The 19648-nt window shown below is 42.2% G+C and overlaps 1 protein-coding gene across 3 annotated transcripts in view; it reads right to left on the bottom strand.

Annotated features, from left to right (window-relative positions):
* The window catches only part of LOC129847813 (arf-GAP with dual PH domain-containing protein 1-like), a 40179-nt gene that overhangs the window by 6277 nt on the left and 14254 nt on the right, over positions 1–19648 (bottom strand). For all 3 annotated transcript variants that reach the window (XM_055915502.1, XM_055915503.1, XM_055915504.1), the window contains 3 exons: positions 18411–18557; positions 18136–18219; positions 17869–17931 (listed from right to left, as the gene is read on the bottom strand). In XM_055915502.1, the coding sequence (XP_055771477.1) occupies positions 17869–17931; positions 18136–18219; positions 18411–18557 (294 nt within the window). The remainder of the gene's footprint in view (positions 1–17868; positions 17932–18135; positions 18220–18410; positions 18558–19648) is intronic.

Genomic DNA, 19648 nt, shown 5'->3' with positions numbered 1-19648 from the left:
CTGAGACACTTTGTGGACACTCCTACTCTGAGACACTTTGTGGACACTCCTACTCTGAGACACTTTGTGGACACTCCTACTCTGAGACACTTTGTGGATACTCCTACTCTGAGACACTTTGTGGACACTCCTACTCTGAGATACTTTGTGGACACTCCTACTCTGAGATACTTTGTGGACACTCCTACTCTGAGACACTTTGTGGATACTCCTACTCTGAGACACTTTGTGGACACTCCTACTCTGAGATACTTTGTGGACACTCCTAATCTGAGATACTTTGTGGATACTCCTACTCTGAGACACTTTGTGGATACTCCTACTCTGAGACACTTTGTGGACACTCCTACTCTGAGACACTTTGTGGACACTCCTAATCTAAGATACTTTGTGGACACTCCTAATCTGAGATACTTTGTGGACACTCCTAATCTGAGATACTTTGTGGACACTCCTAATCTGAGATACTTTGTGGACACTCCTACTCTGAGACACTTTGTGGACACTCCTACTCTGAGACACTTTGTGGACACTCCTACTCTGAGACACTTTGTGGATACTCCTACTCTGAGACACTTTGTGGACACTCCTACTCTGAGATACTTTGTGGACACTCCTACTCTGAGATACTTTGTGGACACTCCTACTCTGAGACACTTTGTGGATACTCCTACTCTGAGACACTTTGTAGACACTCCTACTCTGAGATACTTTGTGGACACTCCTAATCTGAGATACTTTGTGGATACTCCTACTCTGAGACACTTTGTGGATACTCCTACTCTGAGACACTTTGTGGACACTCCTACTCTGAGACACTTTGTGGACACTCCTAATCTAAGATACTTTGTGGACACTCCTAATCTGAGATACTTTGTGGACACTCCTAAGCCGAGATACTTTGTGGACACTCCTAATCTGAGATACTTTGTGGACACTCCTACTCTGAGACACTTTGTGGATACTCCTACTCTGAGACACTTTGTGGACACTCCTAATCTGAGATACTTTGTGGACACTCCTAATCTGAGATACTTTGTGGACACTCCTAATCTGAGATACTTTGTGGACACTCCTAATCTGAGATACTTTGTGGACACTCCTACTCTGAGACACTTTGTGGATACTCCTACTCTGAGACACTTTGTGGATACTCCTACTCTGAGACACTTTGTGGAAACTCCTACTCTGAGACACTTTGTGGACACTCCTACTCTGAGACACTTGTGGATACTCCTACTCTGAGACACTTTGTGGACACTCCTACTCTGAAACACTTTGTGGACAGTCCAACTCTGAGACACTTTGTGGATTCTCCTACTCTGAGACTTTGTGGACACCTCTACTCTGAGACACTTTGTGGACACTCCTACTCTGAGACACTCTGTGGGCACTCCTACTCTGAGACACTTTGTGGACAATCCTACTCTGAGACACTTTGTGGACACTCCTACTCTGAGACACTATGTGGACACTCCTACTCTGAGACACTGTGGATACTCCTACTCTGAGACACTTTGTGGACACTCCTACTCTGAGACACTTTGTGGACACTCCTAATCTGAGATACTTTGTGGACACTCCTACTCTGAGACACTCTGTGGGCACTCCTACTCTGAGACACTTTGTGGACAATCCTACTCTGAGACACTTTGTGGATTCTCCTACTCTGAGACTTTGTGGACACCTCTACTCTGAGACACTTTGTGGACACTCCTACTCTGAGACACTCTGTGGGCACTCCTACTCTGAGACACTTTGTGGACAATCCTACTCTGAGACACTTTGTGGACACTCCTACTCTGAGACACTTTGTGGACACTCCTACTCTGAGACACTTTGTGGACACTCCTACGCTGAGACACTTTGTGGACACTCCTACTCTGAGACACTTTGTGGATACTCCTACTCTGAGACACTTTGTGGACACTCCTACTCTGAGATACTTTGTGGACACTCCTACTCTGAGATACTTTGTGGACACTCCTACTCTGAGACGCTTTGTGGATACTCCTACTCTGAGACACTTTGTGGACACTCCTACTCTGAGACACTTTGTGGACACTCCTAATCTGAGATACTTTGTGGACACTCCTAATCTGAGATACTTTGTGGATACTCCTACTCTGAGACACTTTGTGGATACTCCTACTCTGAGACACTTTGTGGACACTCCTACTCTGAGACACTTTGTGGACACTCCTAATCTGAGATACTTTGTGGACACTCCTAATCTGAGATACTTTGTGGACACTCCTAATCTGAGATACTTTGTGGACACTCCTAATCTGAGACACTTTGTGGATACTCCTACTCTGAGACACTTTGTGGATACTCCTACTCTGAGACACTTTGTGGACACTCCTAATCTGAGATACTTTGTGGACACTCCTAATCTGAGATACTTTGTGGACACTCCTAATCTGAGATACTTTGTGGACACTCCTAATCTGAGATACTTTGTGGACACTCCTACTCTGAGACACTTTGTGGATACTCCTACTCTGAGACACTTTGTGGATACTCCTACTCTGAGACACTTTGTGGACACTCCTAATCTGAGATACTTTGTGGACACTCCTAATCTGAGATACTTTGTGGACACTCCTAATCTGAGATACTTTGTGGATACATGCCCCAGATCAGTCACAACAGATAACATAATCTGCGTTCTTATTGGTTCAGGTGGTCTTTCCTGATACTTTTCCACCTACTGAATACGACCCAGGAGTTTTTCTTCTGGTCCCAGGGACAAGACACATCACAGAGCAGCCACTTTGATCTCCTTTGAGCCAGTCATGCTTCAAATAATGACTGACAAATTGTCCTCTTTAAATGTTGTAATATCCTTATGTCAAGAGTGTGTATAAAAGTGTTCCTGATTAATTTAGGGAGTGTCTCTTTCTCTTTACAAATGTGTGGCGAAATGGGTTCTATTGTAGAATGAGTCAAACGCAGCAGGTTAGAAAACGCTTTGGTAACCTGACAGTGACAGATTAAACACATTGTGTGTGTCTCTGTGTGTGTGTGTGTGTGCGCATGTGTGTATGCATGTGTGTGCACGTGTGTATCTCTCCCTAAGTGATTAAGTTTATCAGTGTACCAGCCCTTTATTCCCTCTAGTCCCTGGCAGGCCTCTCCACACAATGATTAACACAGTGTGTCTGTGTGTGTGTGTGTGTGTGTGTGTGTGTGTGTATCTCTCCCTAAGTGATTAAGTTTATCAGTGTACCAGCCCTTTATTCCCTCTAGTCCCTGGGAGGCCTCGCCAAACAGTGATTCAGCTGTCAATCAAACAGAGTCGATGGAGACATTTTGAAATTGAGAAATAGAGCAACCGACAGGTTAGTTTGACTCTGAATATCTCCATGTTACTTAGTCTTAGTTTAACTCTGAGTATCTCCATGTTACTTAGTCTTAGTTTAACTCTATATATCTCCATGTTACTTAGTCTTAGTTTAACTCTATATATCTCCATGTTACTTAGTCTTAGTTTAACTCTATATATCTCCATGTTACTTAGTCTTAGTTTAACTCTATATATCTCCATGTTACTTAGTCTTAGTTTAACTCTGAATATCTCCATGTTACTTAGTTTAACTCTGAATATCTCCATGATACTTAGTCTTAGTTTAACTCTGAATATCTCCATGTTACTTAGTCTTAGTTTAACTCTGAATATCTCCATGTTACTTAGTCTTAGTTTAACTCTATATATCTCCATGTTACTTAGTCTTAGTTTAACTCTGAATATCTCCATGTTACTTAGTCTTAGTTTAACTCTATATATCTCCATGTTACTTAGTCTTAGTTTAACTCTGAATATCTCCATGTTACTTAGTCTTAGTTTAACTCTATATATCTCCATGTTACTTAGTCTTAGTTTAACTCTATATATCTCCATGTTACTTAGTCTTAGTTTAACTCTATATATCTCCATGTTACTTAGTCTTAGTTTAACTCTATATATCTCCATGTTACTTAGTCTTAGTTTAACTCTGAATATCTCCATGTTACTTAGACTTAGTTTAACTCTATATATCTCCATGTTACTTAGTCTTAGTTTAACTCTATATATCTCCATGTTACTTAGTCTTAGTTTAACTCTGAATATCTCCATGTTACTTAGTCTTAGTTTAACTCTATATATCTCCATGTTACTTAGTCTTAGTTTAACTCTGAATATCTCCATGTTACTTAGTCTTAGTTTAACTCTATATATCTCCATGTTACTTAGTCTTAGTTTAACTCTATATATCTCCATGTTACTTAGTCTTAGTTTAACTCTATATATCTCCATGTTACTTAGTCTTAGTTTAACTCTATATATCTCCATGTTACTTAGTCTTAGTTTAACTCTGAATATCTCCATGTTACTTAGACTTAGTTTAACTCTATATATCTCCATGTTACTTAGTCTTAGTTTAACTCTATATATCTCCATGTTACTTAGTCTTAGTTTAACTCTGAATATCTCCATGTTACTTAGTCTTAGTTTAACTCGGAATATCTCCATGTCACTTAGTCTTAGTTTAACTCTGAATATCTCCATGTCACTTAGTCTTAGTTTAACTCTGAGTATCTCCATGTTACTTAGACTTCGTTTAACTCTGAGTATCTCCATGTTACTTAGTTTAACTCTGAATATCTCCATGTTACTTAGTCTTAGTTTAACTCTGAATATTTCCATGTTACTTAGACTTAGTTTAACTCTGAATATCTCCATGTTACTTAGTCTTAGTTTAACTCTATATATCTCCATGTTACTTAGTCTTAGTTTAACTCTATATATCTCCACGTTACTTAGTCTTAGTTTAACTCTATATATCTCCATGTTACTTAGTCTTAGTTTAACTCTGAATATTTCCATGTTACTTAGTCTTAGTTTAACTCTGAATATCTCCATGTTACTTAATCTTAGTTTAACTCTGAATATCTCCATGTCACTTAGTCTTAGTTTAACTCTATATATCTCCATGTTACTTAGTCTTAGTTTAACTCTGAATATCTCCATGTTACTTAGACTTAGTTTAACTCTATATATCTCCATGTTACTTAGTCTTAGTTTAACTCTGAATATTTCCATGTTACTTAGTCTTAGTTTAACTCTGAATATCTCCATGTTACTTAATCTTAGTTTAACTCTGAATATCTCCATGTCACTTAGTCTTAGTTTAACTCTATATATCTCCATGTTACTTAGTCTTAGTTTAACTCTGAATATCTCCATGTTACTTAGACTTAGTTTAACTCTATATATCTCCATGTTACTTAGTCTTAGTTTAACTCTGAATATTTCCATGTTACTTAGTCTTAGTTTAACTCTGAATATCTCCATGTTACTTAGTCTTAGTTTAACTCTGAATATCTCCATGTCACTTAGTCTTAGTTTAACTCTATATATCTCCATGTTACTTAGTCTTAGTTTAACTCTGAAAATACCACCAGGAACGTGGTCTCTCTCTGCAGTTACATTTGTACCACTCTCAAACACAACTGGACCTGCACTTGATGACATACATCCAACATCTCAAACTACTGAATGCCTTTTTTTCTGTGTGGAAAGACTCACTTCGTTGTATTGACAATGGTGCTGGCTCCACCAAGTCCTCACGCATTGTGCAACTCAGATATATTGTTATGCTTTTATTGTTGATCTCTGCTAATGTTCAACCAAACCCTGGGCCGGTAGATACCATGCAATCTCGACTGACTCCCTATGATTTAAAAACAGAGCAGGTTTTGGCCTCTTGCATGTTAATGTCAGAAGTCCATTTCCAAAAATAGACATGATTAGAATATGGGCCAAAACGACAAATGAAGACATAATGGTTTTATCAGAAACTTGGTTAAAGGAATTTGTGTCAAATAACTTGATTTCTATTGATGGGTACAGTTTTTTTTAGAATGGATCGGATGAGTAAAGGAGGAGGGGTTACAATTTATGTTAAATCTGAGTTTAACACCTCTGAAATTCTCTCGATTACCAAAACCAAACATTTTGAATTGCTTGTGGTTAAAGTGAACATATATAAGGACTCCCACATCACTGTAGTCGGCTTCTACAGACTGCCCTCGGCTGCTACAGACCGCCCTCGGCTGCTACAGACCGCCCTCGGCTGCTACAGGCCTTCCTCGGCTTCTACAGACCGCCCTCGGCTGCTACAGGCCTTCCTCGGCTGCTACAGACCGCCCTCGGCTGCTACAGACCGCCCTCGGCTGCTACAGACCGCCCTCGGCTGCTACAGACCGCCCTCGGCTGCTACAGACCGCCCTCGGCTTCTACAGACCGCCCTCGGCTGCAACAGACCGCCCTCGGCTGCAACAGACCGCCCTCGGCTTCTACAGACCGCCCTCGGCTTCTACAGACCGCCCTCGGCTGCTACAGACCGCCCTCGGCTGCTACAGACCGCCCTCGGCTGCTACAGACCGCCCTCGGCTGCTACAGACCGCCCTCGGCTTCTACAGACCGCCCTCGGCTTCTACAGACCGCCCTCGGCTGCTACAGACCGCCCTCGGCTTCTACAGACCGCCCTCGGCTGCTACAGACCGCCCTCGGCTGCTACAGACCGCCCTCGGCTGCTACCGACCGCCCTCGGCATCGGGAGACGCACTTAACTCTCTTTCTGATGTCCTGCACAAGTTAAATGACTCTGAATTCATTATTTTAGGAGATTTGAACTGGGACTTACTGACATCTGTATCAGACTCTTTTAAAACTTCTTGTCAATATAGGGGGTGCTGTTTCGCATTAGCATAATTTGCTCTACAGATTAAACTGCCTAGTACTCAATTCTTGCTCGTACAATATGCATATTATTATTATTATTGGATAGAAAACACTCTAGTTTCTATAGCCGTTGGAATTTTGTCTCTGAGTGAAACAGAACTTCTACAGCACTTTTCATGACAGGGAGTCAGATTTCAGACATCTTGGCCCCTGATCTGGGGTCGGTTTAAAGGTCCCTGTAAATGCTATGGAGAAACAGACACTGCTTACGTCTTCCCCTGGGTGTCAGTACGTGGTGACGCTTTGAATGGAGTCGATTGCCCAATCAGGGCCTGTATAAAACAGCAAATACCGGAAGTAGCTTCCTTTTGCTGCCTGCGCCTGACGCACGAAGGACGTCGGACTCGCCTCCTTCCAACCTGTTGTTTAGCCAGTAATCTTTCTCCGGTCATGTTTTTACTCGTTATAGGTGTTAAAAACATCATAAGGTAGTTAATTTAAACCGTTTTATAGCAATTTATATCCGTTTAGTGCGATTTTGAGGCATTTCTTTCTGAGACACTTTGAACCGCTGGGCACGTTTCCAGTTCATGCCGAACGTTAGTGGGCATTTCCACATGGCAAGAGGACAGCTTTCGACCAAAAGACGATTAGACCCAAGAAAGGATTCATTGCCCAAGAATCTGATGGAAGAACAGCTCATAGTAAGAACAATTTATGATGATAAATCGTGTTTCTGTCAAAAAATGTTAAACGCTTATGCCGCCATTTTGTTTGGTATAGCTTCGCTTGGCGCAACCTGTATTGAAAAGTAAGGATAATTTAAAAAATGTAATTCAGCGATTGTATTAAGAATTAAATTGTCTATCAATCGCTGTCCACCCTGTATTTTTTAGTCAAGTTTATGAGTATTTATGTATAAGACTAGATCACTGTCTAATATGGCGCACGACATTTTCTGACCAGCTGGGCTACTTTTCTCATTGTCTAACCATGATTTTGGTGGCTAAATATGCACATTTTCGAACAAACTCTATATGTATGTTGTAATATGATGTTACAGGAGTGTCATCTGAAGAATTCTGAGAAGGTTAGTGAAAAAATTATTACATTTTGGTGGTGATAATGCTGTCGCTCTTTTTGCCGTGAATCAATGCTGGGGTAATGTTTGCACATGTGCTATGGTAATATAACAATTTATTGTGTTTTCGCTGTAAGACACTTAGAAAATCTGAAATATTGTCTGGATTCACAGGATCTGTGTCTTTCAATTAGTGTACGCTGTGTATTTTTACGAAATGTTTTATGATTAGTAATTAGGTAATACACGTTGCTCTATGTATTTTTTCTAGTCGAGTTGTGATGGTGGGTGCAATTGTAAACTATGATTTATACCTGAAATATGCACATTTTTCTAACAAAACCTATCCTATACCATAAATATGTTATCAGACTGTCATCTGATGAGGTTTTTTCTTGGTTAGTGGCTATCAATATCTTTATTTGGCCGAATTGGTGATAGCTACTGGTGTTGAGAAAAAATGGTGGACAAAGAAAAATGGTGTCTTTTGCTAACAGTGGTTAGCTAATAGATTTACATATTTTGTCTTCCCTGTAAAACATTTTAAAAATCTGAAATGGTGGCTTTATTCACAAGATCTGTATCTTTCATTAGGTGTCTTGGACTTGTGATTTAATGATATTTAGATGCTACTATTTAATTGTGACGCTATGCTAGCGATGCTAATCAGTGTGGGTGGGGTGGGGGGTGCTCCCGGATCCGGGGTTGAGAGGCGTGAAAAGTTAAAGAACTGTGTGACTCTCTGAATCTCGCTCAATGAATGTGCCTACAAGACCGAATCCCAGGGCACCTAACAAATCAGTGCCATTGGGCATTATTCTAACGAATCCCCTCACAAAGACACATGGACTGGGATATTCTGTAATGATGTCAGGGATCACTGTGCATATTGCTTGTGTTAGAAATACAAACATGACCCAAGCCAAACCGTTATATTTAAAAACAACAACATTTGAAACAGTTTGATGAGCAAGTGTTCTTACATGATCTGTACCATAATATTGACAGAGTAAGTCTGATTCCTGATGCTGACACTGCCTGGTACTATTTGTATATGAAATATGTGATAAGCATGCCCCTGTGGAGAAATGTAGAATCAGTGGAAGGGACAATCCCTGGTTTGCAGATAACTTGGCAGAATTCATTAGAAATAGAAATGTCTCTTGGGCTCAAGCTAGACAAACAAATACTCCTGTTGACTGGGCCTCCTTCAGAGAGCTAAGAAACACATGCACAGGACTGATCAGGAAGTCCACATCAGATGACTATTTAAATGCAGTCACAGAGAACCTAAGTTCTGGAAGCTAATCAAATCAGTGTCAGGCTCTAATCATTAGAATCACCAGAGGATCCATTAGAGTCTAATGGATCCTCTGGCCTTCCTGACCATTTAATGATGGATTCTAATGAAGTGAAGGATAAAGCTGATATTGTAGGGGTTTTTAACAAGCTCTTCATATCTGCTGGTTCAGTTGTTGATAATGGTGGGTCCCAGGCCTCTAATGTAAGCTCTGTTACAGTCAACTATGATATAGGCCCTCATGTGAACCATTTTAACGTTGAGCCTGTTTCTTATGCAAAGCACTAAAGGCTATAGACACTAAAAAGTCTGCAGGTCCAGACAACCTGGACCCCTACCTCTTAAAGATAGCAGCTGGTATTATTACTGAACCTGTGGCTCACATTTTCAACTTGAGTCTCTTGACTAATTGCATACCCAGCATTTGGAAATCAGTTAATGTCCTCCCACTGCTAAAGGGTGGCGTCCCTCAGATGCTAATAACTATGGTCCTGTCTCCAAACTCCCTATCCTGGCCAAAGTCTATGAATCCCTTTTTTATTTCTTACCTTTATTTAACTAGGCAAGTCAGTTAAGAACAAATTCCTATTTTCAATGACGGCCTAGGAACGGTGGGTTAACTGCCTTGTACAGGGGCTTACGTAACAGACAGTTAAAAAACGTCTTAATTGAAAAGAACAAACTGAGCGGGGTTCAGTCTGGCTTTAGATCGGGGCACAGCACCACAACTGCAGCTGTGGCAGTGGCAAACTACATCATTAATGGACTTTATAAAAAGCAACATTGTGCTGCTCTGTTTGTGGATTTATCAAAGGAGTTTGATTCTGTTGACCACGAATTGTTGCTAGCTAGACTCAGAAACATTGGTCTCAGTGCAGTGCAGTGTAGTGCAGGTCTCAGTACATTGGTTTAGGAACTATTTTTCTGACAGAACACAATGTGTATATACTGACTGTAACGGGTGACGCTCTCCTCATCCTCGGATGAGGTGAGGAGAGAAGGATCCTCAGACCAAAACGCAGGCTTTGGGAAATAAGCCATCTTTATTATAACAACGATGATGGCAACACGAAACGAAACAAAACACTTTCAAACTACAAAACAAGAAAACGACGTTGAACGAAACCTGAACATAAACTTACATAACTAAACATAAACTTACGTACTGGAAACGGACGACATCGAAACGAAACAAACAAACAAACGCTACAGTCCCATGTGGTACGAACATACATACAGACATAGGAGACAATCACCCACAAACAAACAGTGAGAATGCCCTACCTAAATATGACTCTTAATTAGAGGCAAACGCAAACCACCTGCCTCTAATCAAGAGCCATACCAGGCAAACCGAAACCAACATAGAAACAGATAACATAGAATGCCCACCCAACCTCACGTCCTGACCAACTAACACACAAAAACTAACATAAATAGGTCAGGAACGTGACACTGACAATCACAAGTCTAGCTTTCTAGAGATTAATAGAGGTGTGCCCCAGGGTTCCATTTGAGCTCCTGTGTTGTTCTCAATATGTATTAATGATTTGGGAAATGGGATGCAACCAGCAAAGTTACATCTATATGCAGATGATACAGTCATATATTCATGTGCTCCTTCTCTGGTTCCGGCTGTTGAAGAGCTCCAGACTGCTTTTCAGTCACTGCAGGCCTCCCTTTATGGTCTCAAACTTGAATGTACAAACAACTAAATGCATGACCTTTACCAGAGCTAGAACTCTAGTCTACAATCCATGCTTCATCCAGATATGTTAGTGCCACTGAATGAATTTAAAATATTGATGGGAGACTCTGTTACGGAGGAGTGTAAATGTTTTTTTTTAGGCCGGATCATGTTGTATTGTATTGTTGTATGTTTTAATTATGTAATGTATTGATTGTTGCTGCCTTCTTGGCCAGGTCTTCCTTGAAAAAGAGACTCTGGGTCTGAGACTCTGACTCTGAGACTCTGGTATTTATCCAGGCTTTTCCTGGTTAAATAAAGGTTAAATAAAAATATCTCCATGTTACTCAAAGACAAACTAAGACTAAGTATCTCCGTGTTATTTAATGAAACCAGATAGAAAGACAATACAGAGAGTCAGGTCGAATGTAACAGTAGATTGAAATACAATGGGAGAAACTAATATAATTAATTGGAGGTGGATTGCATGGTTTAAGGGTGTGGAGGAATGTCTTGTTAACAAGGTCCTTGAACTTGACTGCTAAAGAATCACCCATTTACAGGACAGTGTGTGTTTTTGGTTTTACTATCCTTGTGGGGACCAGAAGTCTTTGAACTACTCATTTACAGGACAGTGTGTGTTTTTGGTTTTACTATCCTTGTGGGGATGAAAAAACAAGAAAACCCGGACCAGCGGGGACATTTCACCGGTCCCCACAAGGAAAAAGGCTATGTTAGGCTTAGGGGTTAGATTTAGGGTTACAATTAGGGGTTAGGTTTAGGGTTACAATTAGGGGTTAGATTTAGGGTTACAATTAGGGGTTAGATTTAGGGTTACAATTAGGGGTTAGATTTAGGGTTACAATTAGGGGTTAGATTTAGGGTTACAATTAGGGGTTAGATTTAGGGTTACAATTAGGGGTTAGATTTAGGGTTACAATTAGGGGTTAGATTTAGGGTTACAATTAGGGGTTAGCTTTAGGGTTACAATTAGGGGTTAGATTTAGGGTTACAATTAGGGTTTAGGTTTAGGGTTACAATTAGGGGTTAGATTTAGGGTTACAATTAGGGGTTAGATTTAGGGTTACATTTAGGGGTTAGGTTTAGGGTTACAATTAGGGGTTAGATTTAGGGTTACATTTAGGGTTAGAATTAGGGGTTAGATTTAGGGTTACATTTAGGGTTAGAATTAGGGGTTAGGTTTTAAACATTTTAGTACGGATCCTGCAACGCATTGGCATCAGTTGCTGGGACTGCTACTCTCTGTCCAGTGATCCTGCACACCAAGGCCGGGTCTGAGGAGCTATTTGGAGTAGCAGTTAACCTAGCTGCTAGCTAGCTGCCTATCAAGCTAGCGGGAAGTCTTGAGGGCCTGAATGCAGCCTGCGACGCAGTTAGCCATTGTGGTTGGGACCGCGGATTTTCCCGGGTTTGTGGCTGTCTAGATCCCTGCTGTTTGTTGTGTTCAATCTTCCCTGTGACCTGCCCTGTCTGGAACTGTGAGGAGTAACAGTAACAGTAACCTACATTGCTGGCTAACATGACAAAGACCAAAGCTGGCGGGGGTACCGTTAACAAACAAAAATACTTCTCCAAGCAGTTGTTACAACAACAAGAAACTAGCTTCAAGTGTTGTGTCCAAATACTGGTGGAGTCAACTAATAAAATAACGGACCACCTGACCAGAGGTCCAGGACCTGAAAACAGTTTGCAGTTCTCCCAGGGTCAGCTCGATGAGTTTAAACAGGAGAACAGCAAGATGACAGCAAGTCATTGAGAGAGGACATCAGTTCTGTGTGTGAATCCATGATAACAACGACATATAAATCAGACTACCTCAAGGGACAATCAAGGCGGAACAACATGGATGTGGACGGAATTTCAGAATATCCACATTAGACCTGGACAGTGTCTGAGGACAAAGTGAGGGAAATGAACTCTGAGAAACTGAAGATTGAGGTGGAGCGCGCCCACAGGACTGGAAAACCCACCACCGGCCCAGGTGACAGGCCCAGGCCGATAGGGGTCAAGTCCCTGAGGTTCAAGGACATGGTCGCTGTTCTGGAAAGAGCCAAGAACTAGAGAGGAACATATATTTTCCTCAACTAGGACTATGCTGAAGCTGTGCGCCAGAAGGGGAACTTGAACTGATCCCAGCCATGAAAGCTGCCAGAGCGAATATAGATATTTCTTACATCCGCTATGACAGGCTCATTATCCACCCTCCCTATGACAGGCTCATTATCCACCCTCCCTATGACAGGCTCATTATCCATCCTCCCTATGACAGGCTCATTATCCACCCTCCCTATGACAGGCTCATTATCCACCCTCCCTATGACAGGCTCATTATCCATCCTCCCTATGACAGGCTCATTATCCACCCTCCCTATGACAGGCTCATTATCCACCCTCCCTATGACAGGCTCATTATCCACGCTCCCTATGACAGGCTCATTATCCACCCTTCCTATGACAGGCTCATTATCCACTCTCCCTATGACAGGCTCATTATCCACACTCCCTATGACAGGCTCATTATCCACCCTCCCTATGACAGGCTCATTATCCACTCTCCCTATGACAGGCTCATTATCCACCCTCCCTATGACAGGCTCATTGTCCACCCTCCCTATGACAGGCTCATTATCCACGCTCCCTATGACAGGCTCATTATCCACCCTCCCTATGACAGGCTCATTATCCACCCTCCCTATGACAGGCTCATTATCCACCCTCCCTATGACAGGCTCATTATCCACCCTTCCTATGAGAGGCTCATTATTCACCCTCCCTATGACAGGCTCATTATCCACCCTCCCTATGACAGGCTCATTATCCACCCTCCCTATGACAGGCTCATTATCCACCCTCCCTATGACAGGCTCATTATCCACCCTCCCTATGACAGGCTCATTATCCACCCTCCCTATGACAGGCTCATTATCCACCCTTCCTATGAGAGGCTCATTATTCACCCTCCCTATGACAGGCTCATTATCCACCCTCCCTATGACAGGCTCATTATCCACCCTCCCTATAACAGACTCGATATCCACCCTCCCTCCCAGAAGCCTGGAAGGGATGAGAGAGCCAGGCCTATGGGTTCGTAGCTCCAAACCTGCAGCACACACACACACACACACACACACACACACACACACACACACACACACACACACACACACACACACACACACACACACACACACACACTCACACTTAAACACCAACTGATTAATGGACTGCTGAATGGATATATTTTTATCTTGCTTTGTTTGTTCTTTTCAATATTATGTCTGTCTCTGATAAGATACCCAAGAAAGGGCTGAAAATAGCCCATATTAATATATGTAGCCTTAGAAATAAGGTTCATGAAATCAATAACTTGCTAATATCAGATAACGTTCATATATTAGCCATTTCTGAGACTCACTTAGATAATTAATTTGATGATACAGCAGTAGCAATACAAGGATATAACATCTATAGAAGATACATGAATGCTTATGGGGGAGGTGTTGCTGTATATATTCAGAGCCATATCGCTGTAATGCTTAGAGAAGATCTTATGTCAAGTGTTATTGAAGTGTTGTGGTTGCAGGTTCACTTGGCACATCTAAAGCCTTTTCTTTTGGGGTGTTGCTGTAGGCCACCAAGTGCTACCAGTCAGTATCTAAATAATATGTGTGAAATGCTTGATAGTGTATGTGATGTAAACAGAGAGGTCTACTTCCTTGGGGACCTGAATATTGACTGGTTTTCATCAAGCTGTCCGATCAGAGGAAGCTTCTTACTGTAACCAGTGCCTGTAATCTGGCTCAGGTTATTAATCAACCTACCAGGGTGTTTGCAAACACTACAGGAACAAATAGCGTATAAGAGTTCATACAGAAGATTTTGCTGGGACTCTTATGTGGACGATGTTAAAAATATTTGTTTGTATGATGTGATTAATAAGAGGATCTAGATGCTGCACTTGATGAATTTATGAAATTGCTTCTTCCAATTATTGATAAACATGCACCTGTTAAGAAACTGACTGTTAGAACTGTTAAGGCTCCATGGATTGATGATGAATTGAAAAACTGTATGGTTGAAAGAGATGGGGCAAAAGGAGTGGCTAATAAATCTGGCTGCACATCTGACTGGCTGACTTACTGCAAATTGATAAATCATGTGACTAAACTCAACAACAAAAAAGAAGAAACTGTATTATGAAGCCAAGATCAATTATATAAAGAATGAAGGAAAACAACTTGAGTAAATTAAATTATGGGCAGAAAGACAAATTCCGCTCCATCTTTTATCAAGTCAGATGGCTTATTCATCACAAAACCATTTGATGTTGGCAATTATTTTAATGATTACTTCATTGGCAAAGTGGGCAAACTTAGGCAGGAAATTACAACAACGAACAGTGAACCATCGTACTCATGCATAAAAAAACTAATAATGAAAGAAAAGCATTGCAAGTTTTAATTTTGTAAACTTAGTGTGGGAGAGGTGGACAAATGATTGTTAATTATTGTTAACCTCCTGGCATTGACAACTTAGATGGGAAGCTACTGAGGATGGTACCTGACTCTATAGCCACTCCTATCTGTCATATCTTTAATCTGAGCATAGAGGAAAGTCTTTGTCCTCAGGCCTGGAGGGAAGCCAAAGTAATTCCGCTACCCAAGAGTGGTAAAACAGCCTTTACTGGTTCTAACAGCAGATCTATAAGCTTGCTGCCAGCTTTTAGTAAACTGTTGGAAAAAATTGTGTTTGACCAAATACAACGCTATTTCTCTGTAAACAAATGGACAACAGACTTTCAGCATGCTTATAGAGCAGGGCACTCAACATGTACTGCACCGACACAAATGACTGATGATTGGTTGAAATACATTGATAATAAGAAGATTGTTAGAGCTGTACAGTTAGATTTCAGTGCAGCATTTGTGTCACGCCCTGGCCTTAGTTATCTTTATTTTCTTTATTATTTTAGTTAGGTCAGGGTGTGACATGGGGGATGTAGGTGTTTTTGTCATGTCTAGGGTTTTTTTATGTTTATGGGGCGTTGTCTAGTCTAGGTGTTTGTATGTCTATGGCTGCCTAGATTGGTTCTCAATTAGAGGCAGCTGTTTATCATTGTCTCTGATTGGGAACCATATTTAGGCAGCCATATTCATTGGGTATGTCGTGGGTGATTGTCTATGTGTAAGTTGCCTGTGTCTGCACTTGTCATTATATAGCTTCACGTTCGTTTGTTGTTTTTGTAAGTCTGTTTAAGTATTCTTTGTTTCGTTATAATAAATAGAAGAATGTATTTATATCACGCTGTGCCTTGGTCCTCCTCTCTTCATCCAAACGACGAACGTGACAATTTGATGTTGACCATAACCTGTTGTTGAGAAAACGTATGTGTAATGGCTTTACAACCTCTGCCATATTGTGGATTCAGAGCTATCTATCTAACAGAACTCAAAGGGTTTTCTTTAATGGAAGCGTCTCTAATGTCAATCATGTAAAGTGGGGTGTACCGCAAGGCAGCTCTCTAGGCCCTCTACTCTTTTCTATTTTTAGCAATGACCTGCCACTGGCATTAAAAAAAAGCATGTGTGTCCATGTATGCTGATGATTCAACCATATATGCATCAGCAACCACAGCTAATGAAGTCTCTGAAACCCTTAACAAAGAGTTCCAGTCAGTTTTGGAATGTGTGGCCATTAATAAACTGGTCCTGAACATCTCTAAAACTAAGAGCATTGTATTTGGTACAAATCCTTCCCTAAGTTCTAGACCTCTGCTGAATCTGGTAATGAATGCTGTGGCTGTTGAACAAGTTGAGGAGACTAAATTACTTGGTGTGTCCTTAGATTGTAAACTGTCAAGGTCAAAACATATAGATTAAATGGTTGTAAAGATGGGGAGAGGTCTGTCCTTAATAAATAGATGCTCTGATTTTTTGTCACCACAAGTGCTGCAGGCTCTAGTTTTGTCTAATCTTGATTATTGTCCAGTCGTGTGGTCCAGTGCTGCAAGAAAATACCTAGTTAAGCTGCAGCTGGCCCAGAACAGAGCGGCACGTCTTGCTCTTCATTGTAATCAGAGGGCTGATATAAATACTATGCAGCCAGTCTCTCTTGGCTAAGAGTTGAGGAGAGACTGACAGCATCACTTCTTGTTTTTATAAGAAACATTAATATGTTGAAAATCCCAAATATTTTCCATAGTCAACTTACACACAGCTCTGACACCCACACTTACCCCACCAGACATGCCACTGGGGGTCTTTTCACAGTCCCCAAATCCAGAACAAATTCAAGAAAGTGTACAGTATTGTATAGAGCCCTTATTTCATGGAACTCCCTTCCATCTCATATTGCTCAAATAAACCACAAACCTGGTTTCAAAAACCAGATAAAGCAACACCTCACGGCTCAACGCCTCTCCCCTATTTGACCTAGATAGTTGTGTATGTATGTATGTATGTGTATGTATTGATATGAAGGCTACGCGTGCCTTTTGAAATTGATGCAGTTCTGTCCTTGAGCTGTTCTTGTCTATTAATGTTCTGTATTATGTCATGTTTCATGTTCTGTGTGGACCCCAGGAAGAGTAGCTGCTGCTTTCGCAACAGCTAATGGGGATCTTAATATAATACCAAATACCAAAGAGGAGAGGTTAGGTAAAATAGGATTTTGAATGGGAATCAATTGTTTGGTCCCCACAAGGAGAGTAAAATAAACGTGTGAGTGTGTGTTCTCGCGCACATGGGTGTTTTAACTTACCCTGGGTCCTGTTGGGTGTTTTAACTTACTCTGGGTCCTGTTGGGTGTTTTAACTTACTCTGGGTCCTATTGGGTGTTTTAACTTACCCTGGGTCCTGTTGGGTGTTTTAACTTACTCTGGGTCCTATTGGGTGTTTTAACTTACCCTGGGTCCTGTTGGGTGTTTTAACTTACCCTGGGTCCTGTTGGGTGTTTTAACTTACCCTGGGTCCTGTTGGGTGTTTTAACTTACCCTGGGTCCTGTTGGGTGTTTTAACTTACCCTGGGTCCTGTTGGGTGTTTTAACTTACCCTGGGTCCTGTTTTCTCCATATAGCCCTCCTTCAGAAAGTTGCGGGTCAACTTGGGCATCAGCTGAAAAATATGATTAAATACAGAGTCATATTGTGTGTGTACTTGTATGCACCCGTGTGTGTGTGTGTGTGTGTGTGTGTGTGTGTGTGTGTGTGTGTGTGTGTGTGTGTGTGTGTGTGTGTGTGTGTGTGTGTGTGTGTGTGTGTGTGTGTGTGTGTGTGTGTGTGTGTGTGTGTGTGTGTGTGTGTGTGTGTGTGTACTCACCTCTGCATCATTAGCCCCTGGGAAGGCCACCTTTAGATAGTGGAGCTGGATGGCCCTTATAGAGTTGAACCAGTCTACTATCTCCTAATGGAGGGATGGAGAGAGGGAGAGAGGGGGAGAGAGAGAGAGGGAGAGAGAGAGAGAGGGAGAGAGAGAGAGAGAGAGAGAGAGAGAGAGAGAGAGAGAGAGAGAGAGAAGGAGTGAGCTACCTTGCTGAAGTGATCCATACACATCCATATAGAGTGACAGACACCCACACACAGCTACACAGCTACCTTGCCGCTGTCGTGGTAGAGGAAGATGTTTCTGGTGCTGTAGTCTTTCAGGTAGGTGATCTGTAGTCCGTTGGGGTTACCTATCTTCTCTGGCTGGAAGGCTGCGTTGATAGAGTCCACCTTGATCACCGCTTTAGGCTCCTTGGCCTGGAGAGAGTGGAGGGAGAGAGAGAGTTAGGGTTGGAGAGGGGGGGGTAGGGGTGGTGAGAGGGGAGGGAGAGAGAGTTAGGGGTGGTGGAGGGAGAGAGAGAGAGAGTTAGGGTTGGAGAGAAGGGGGGGGTTAGGGGTGGTGAGAGGGGAGGGAGAGAGAGTTAGGGGTGGAGAGAGGGGGGGGTTAGGGGTGGTGAGAGGGGAGGGAGAGAGAGAGTTAGGGGTGGTGGAGGGAGAGAGAGAGAGAGTTAGGGTTGGAGAGAAGGGGGGGGTTAGGGGTGGTGAGAGGGGAGGGAGAGAGAGTTAGGGGTGGTGAGAGGTGAAGGAGAGAGAGAGTTAGGGGTGGTGAGAGGTTTATTAGAGAGAGAGTTAGGGGTGGTGAGAGGTGTATTAGAGAGAGAGTTAGGGGTGGTGAGAGGGGAGGGAGAGAGTTAGGGGTGGTGAGAGGGGAGGGAGAGAGAGAGTTAGGGGTGGTGAGAGGTGTATTAGAGAGAGAGTTAGGGGTGGTGAGAGGTGAAGGAGAGAGAGAGTTAGGGGTGGTGAGAGGTGTATTAGAGAGAGAGTTAGGGGTGGTGAGAGGGGAGGGAGATTGGGATGAAAAGTGGAGGACAGAGAGGTAGTGGAGGGACGTTGGAGGGTAGGGTGGCAGGTAAGGTGTGGATGGGTGGCTGAAGGGGGAGTGGAGGTAAGGGGGAGAGAGGGGTAGGGTGCACCCGGAAACTCTCCTGGAGGGAGAGGTATAGGGAGCTGCACATCTTTGTTGACACAAGCACTGCCTTTGCATATTATGAATAATACTTTGCCAACCGTAGTTACTGTATATGCCAAGGACTCATGGGGGGGTTGAATTAGCACTTTAGAAGGAGAACAAATGGGCTCCAACATCTTAAGTGGAACGAACACAAGAGTAACTTCGACAAGTTGGCTTAATCCCCTTTCAAATCCCCAGGAGGCATACCTGGACATCTGACTTCAGAACTCTCCATGTGGTAGGTTTCCTGGACATCTGACTTCAGAACTCTCCATGTGGTAGGTTTCCATGAGAACTACAATCTAAACACTTCCTCGGCTGACTGTGTAAGTAGGCA

Source organism: Salvelinus fontinalis, unplaced genomic scaffold (genome assembly GCF_029448725.1).
Source record: "Salvelinus fontinalis isolate EN_2023a unplaced genomic scaffold, ASM2944872v1 scaffold_0954, whole genome shotgun sequence".
NCBI lineage: Eukaryota > Metazoa > Chordata > Actinopteri > Salmoniformes > Salmonidae > Salvelinus > Salvelinus fontinalis.
This window is presented reverse-complemented; position numbering and strand designations above follow the sequence as displayed.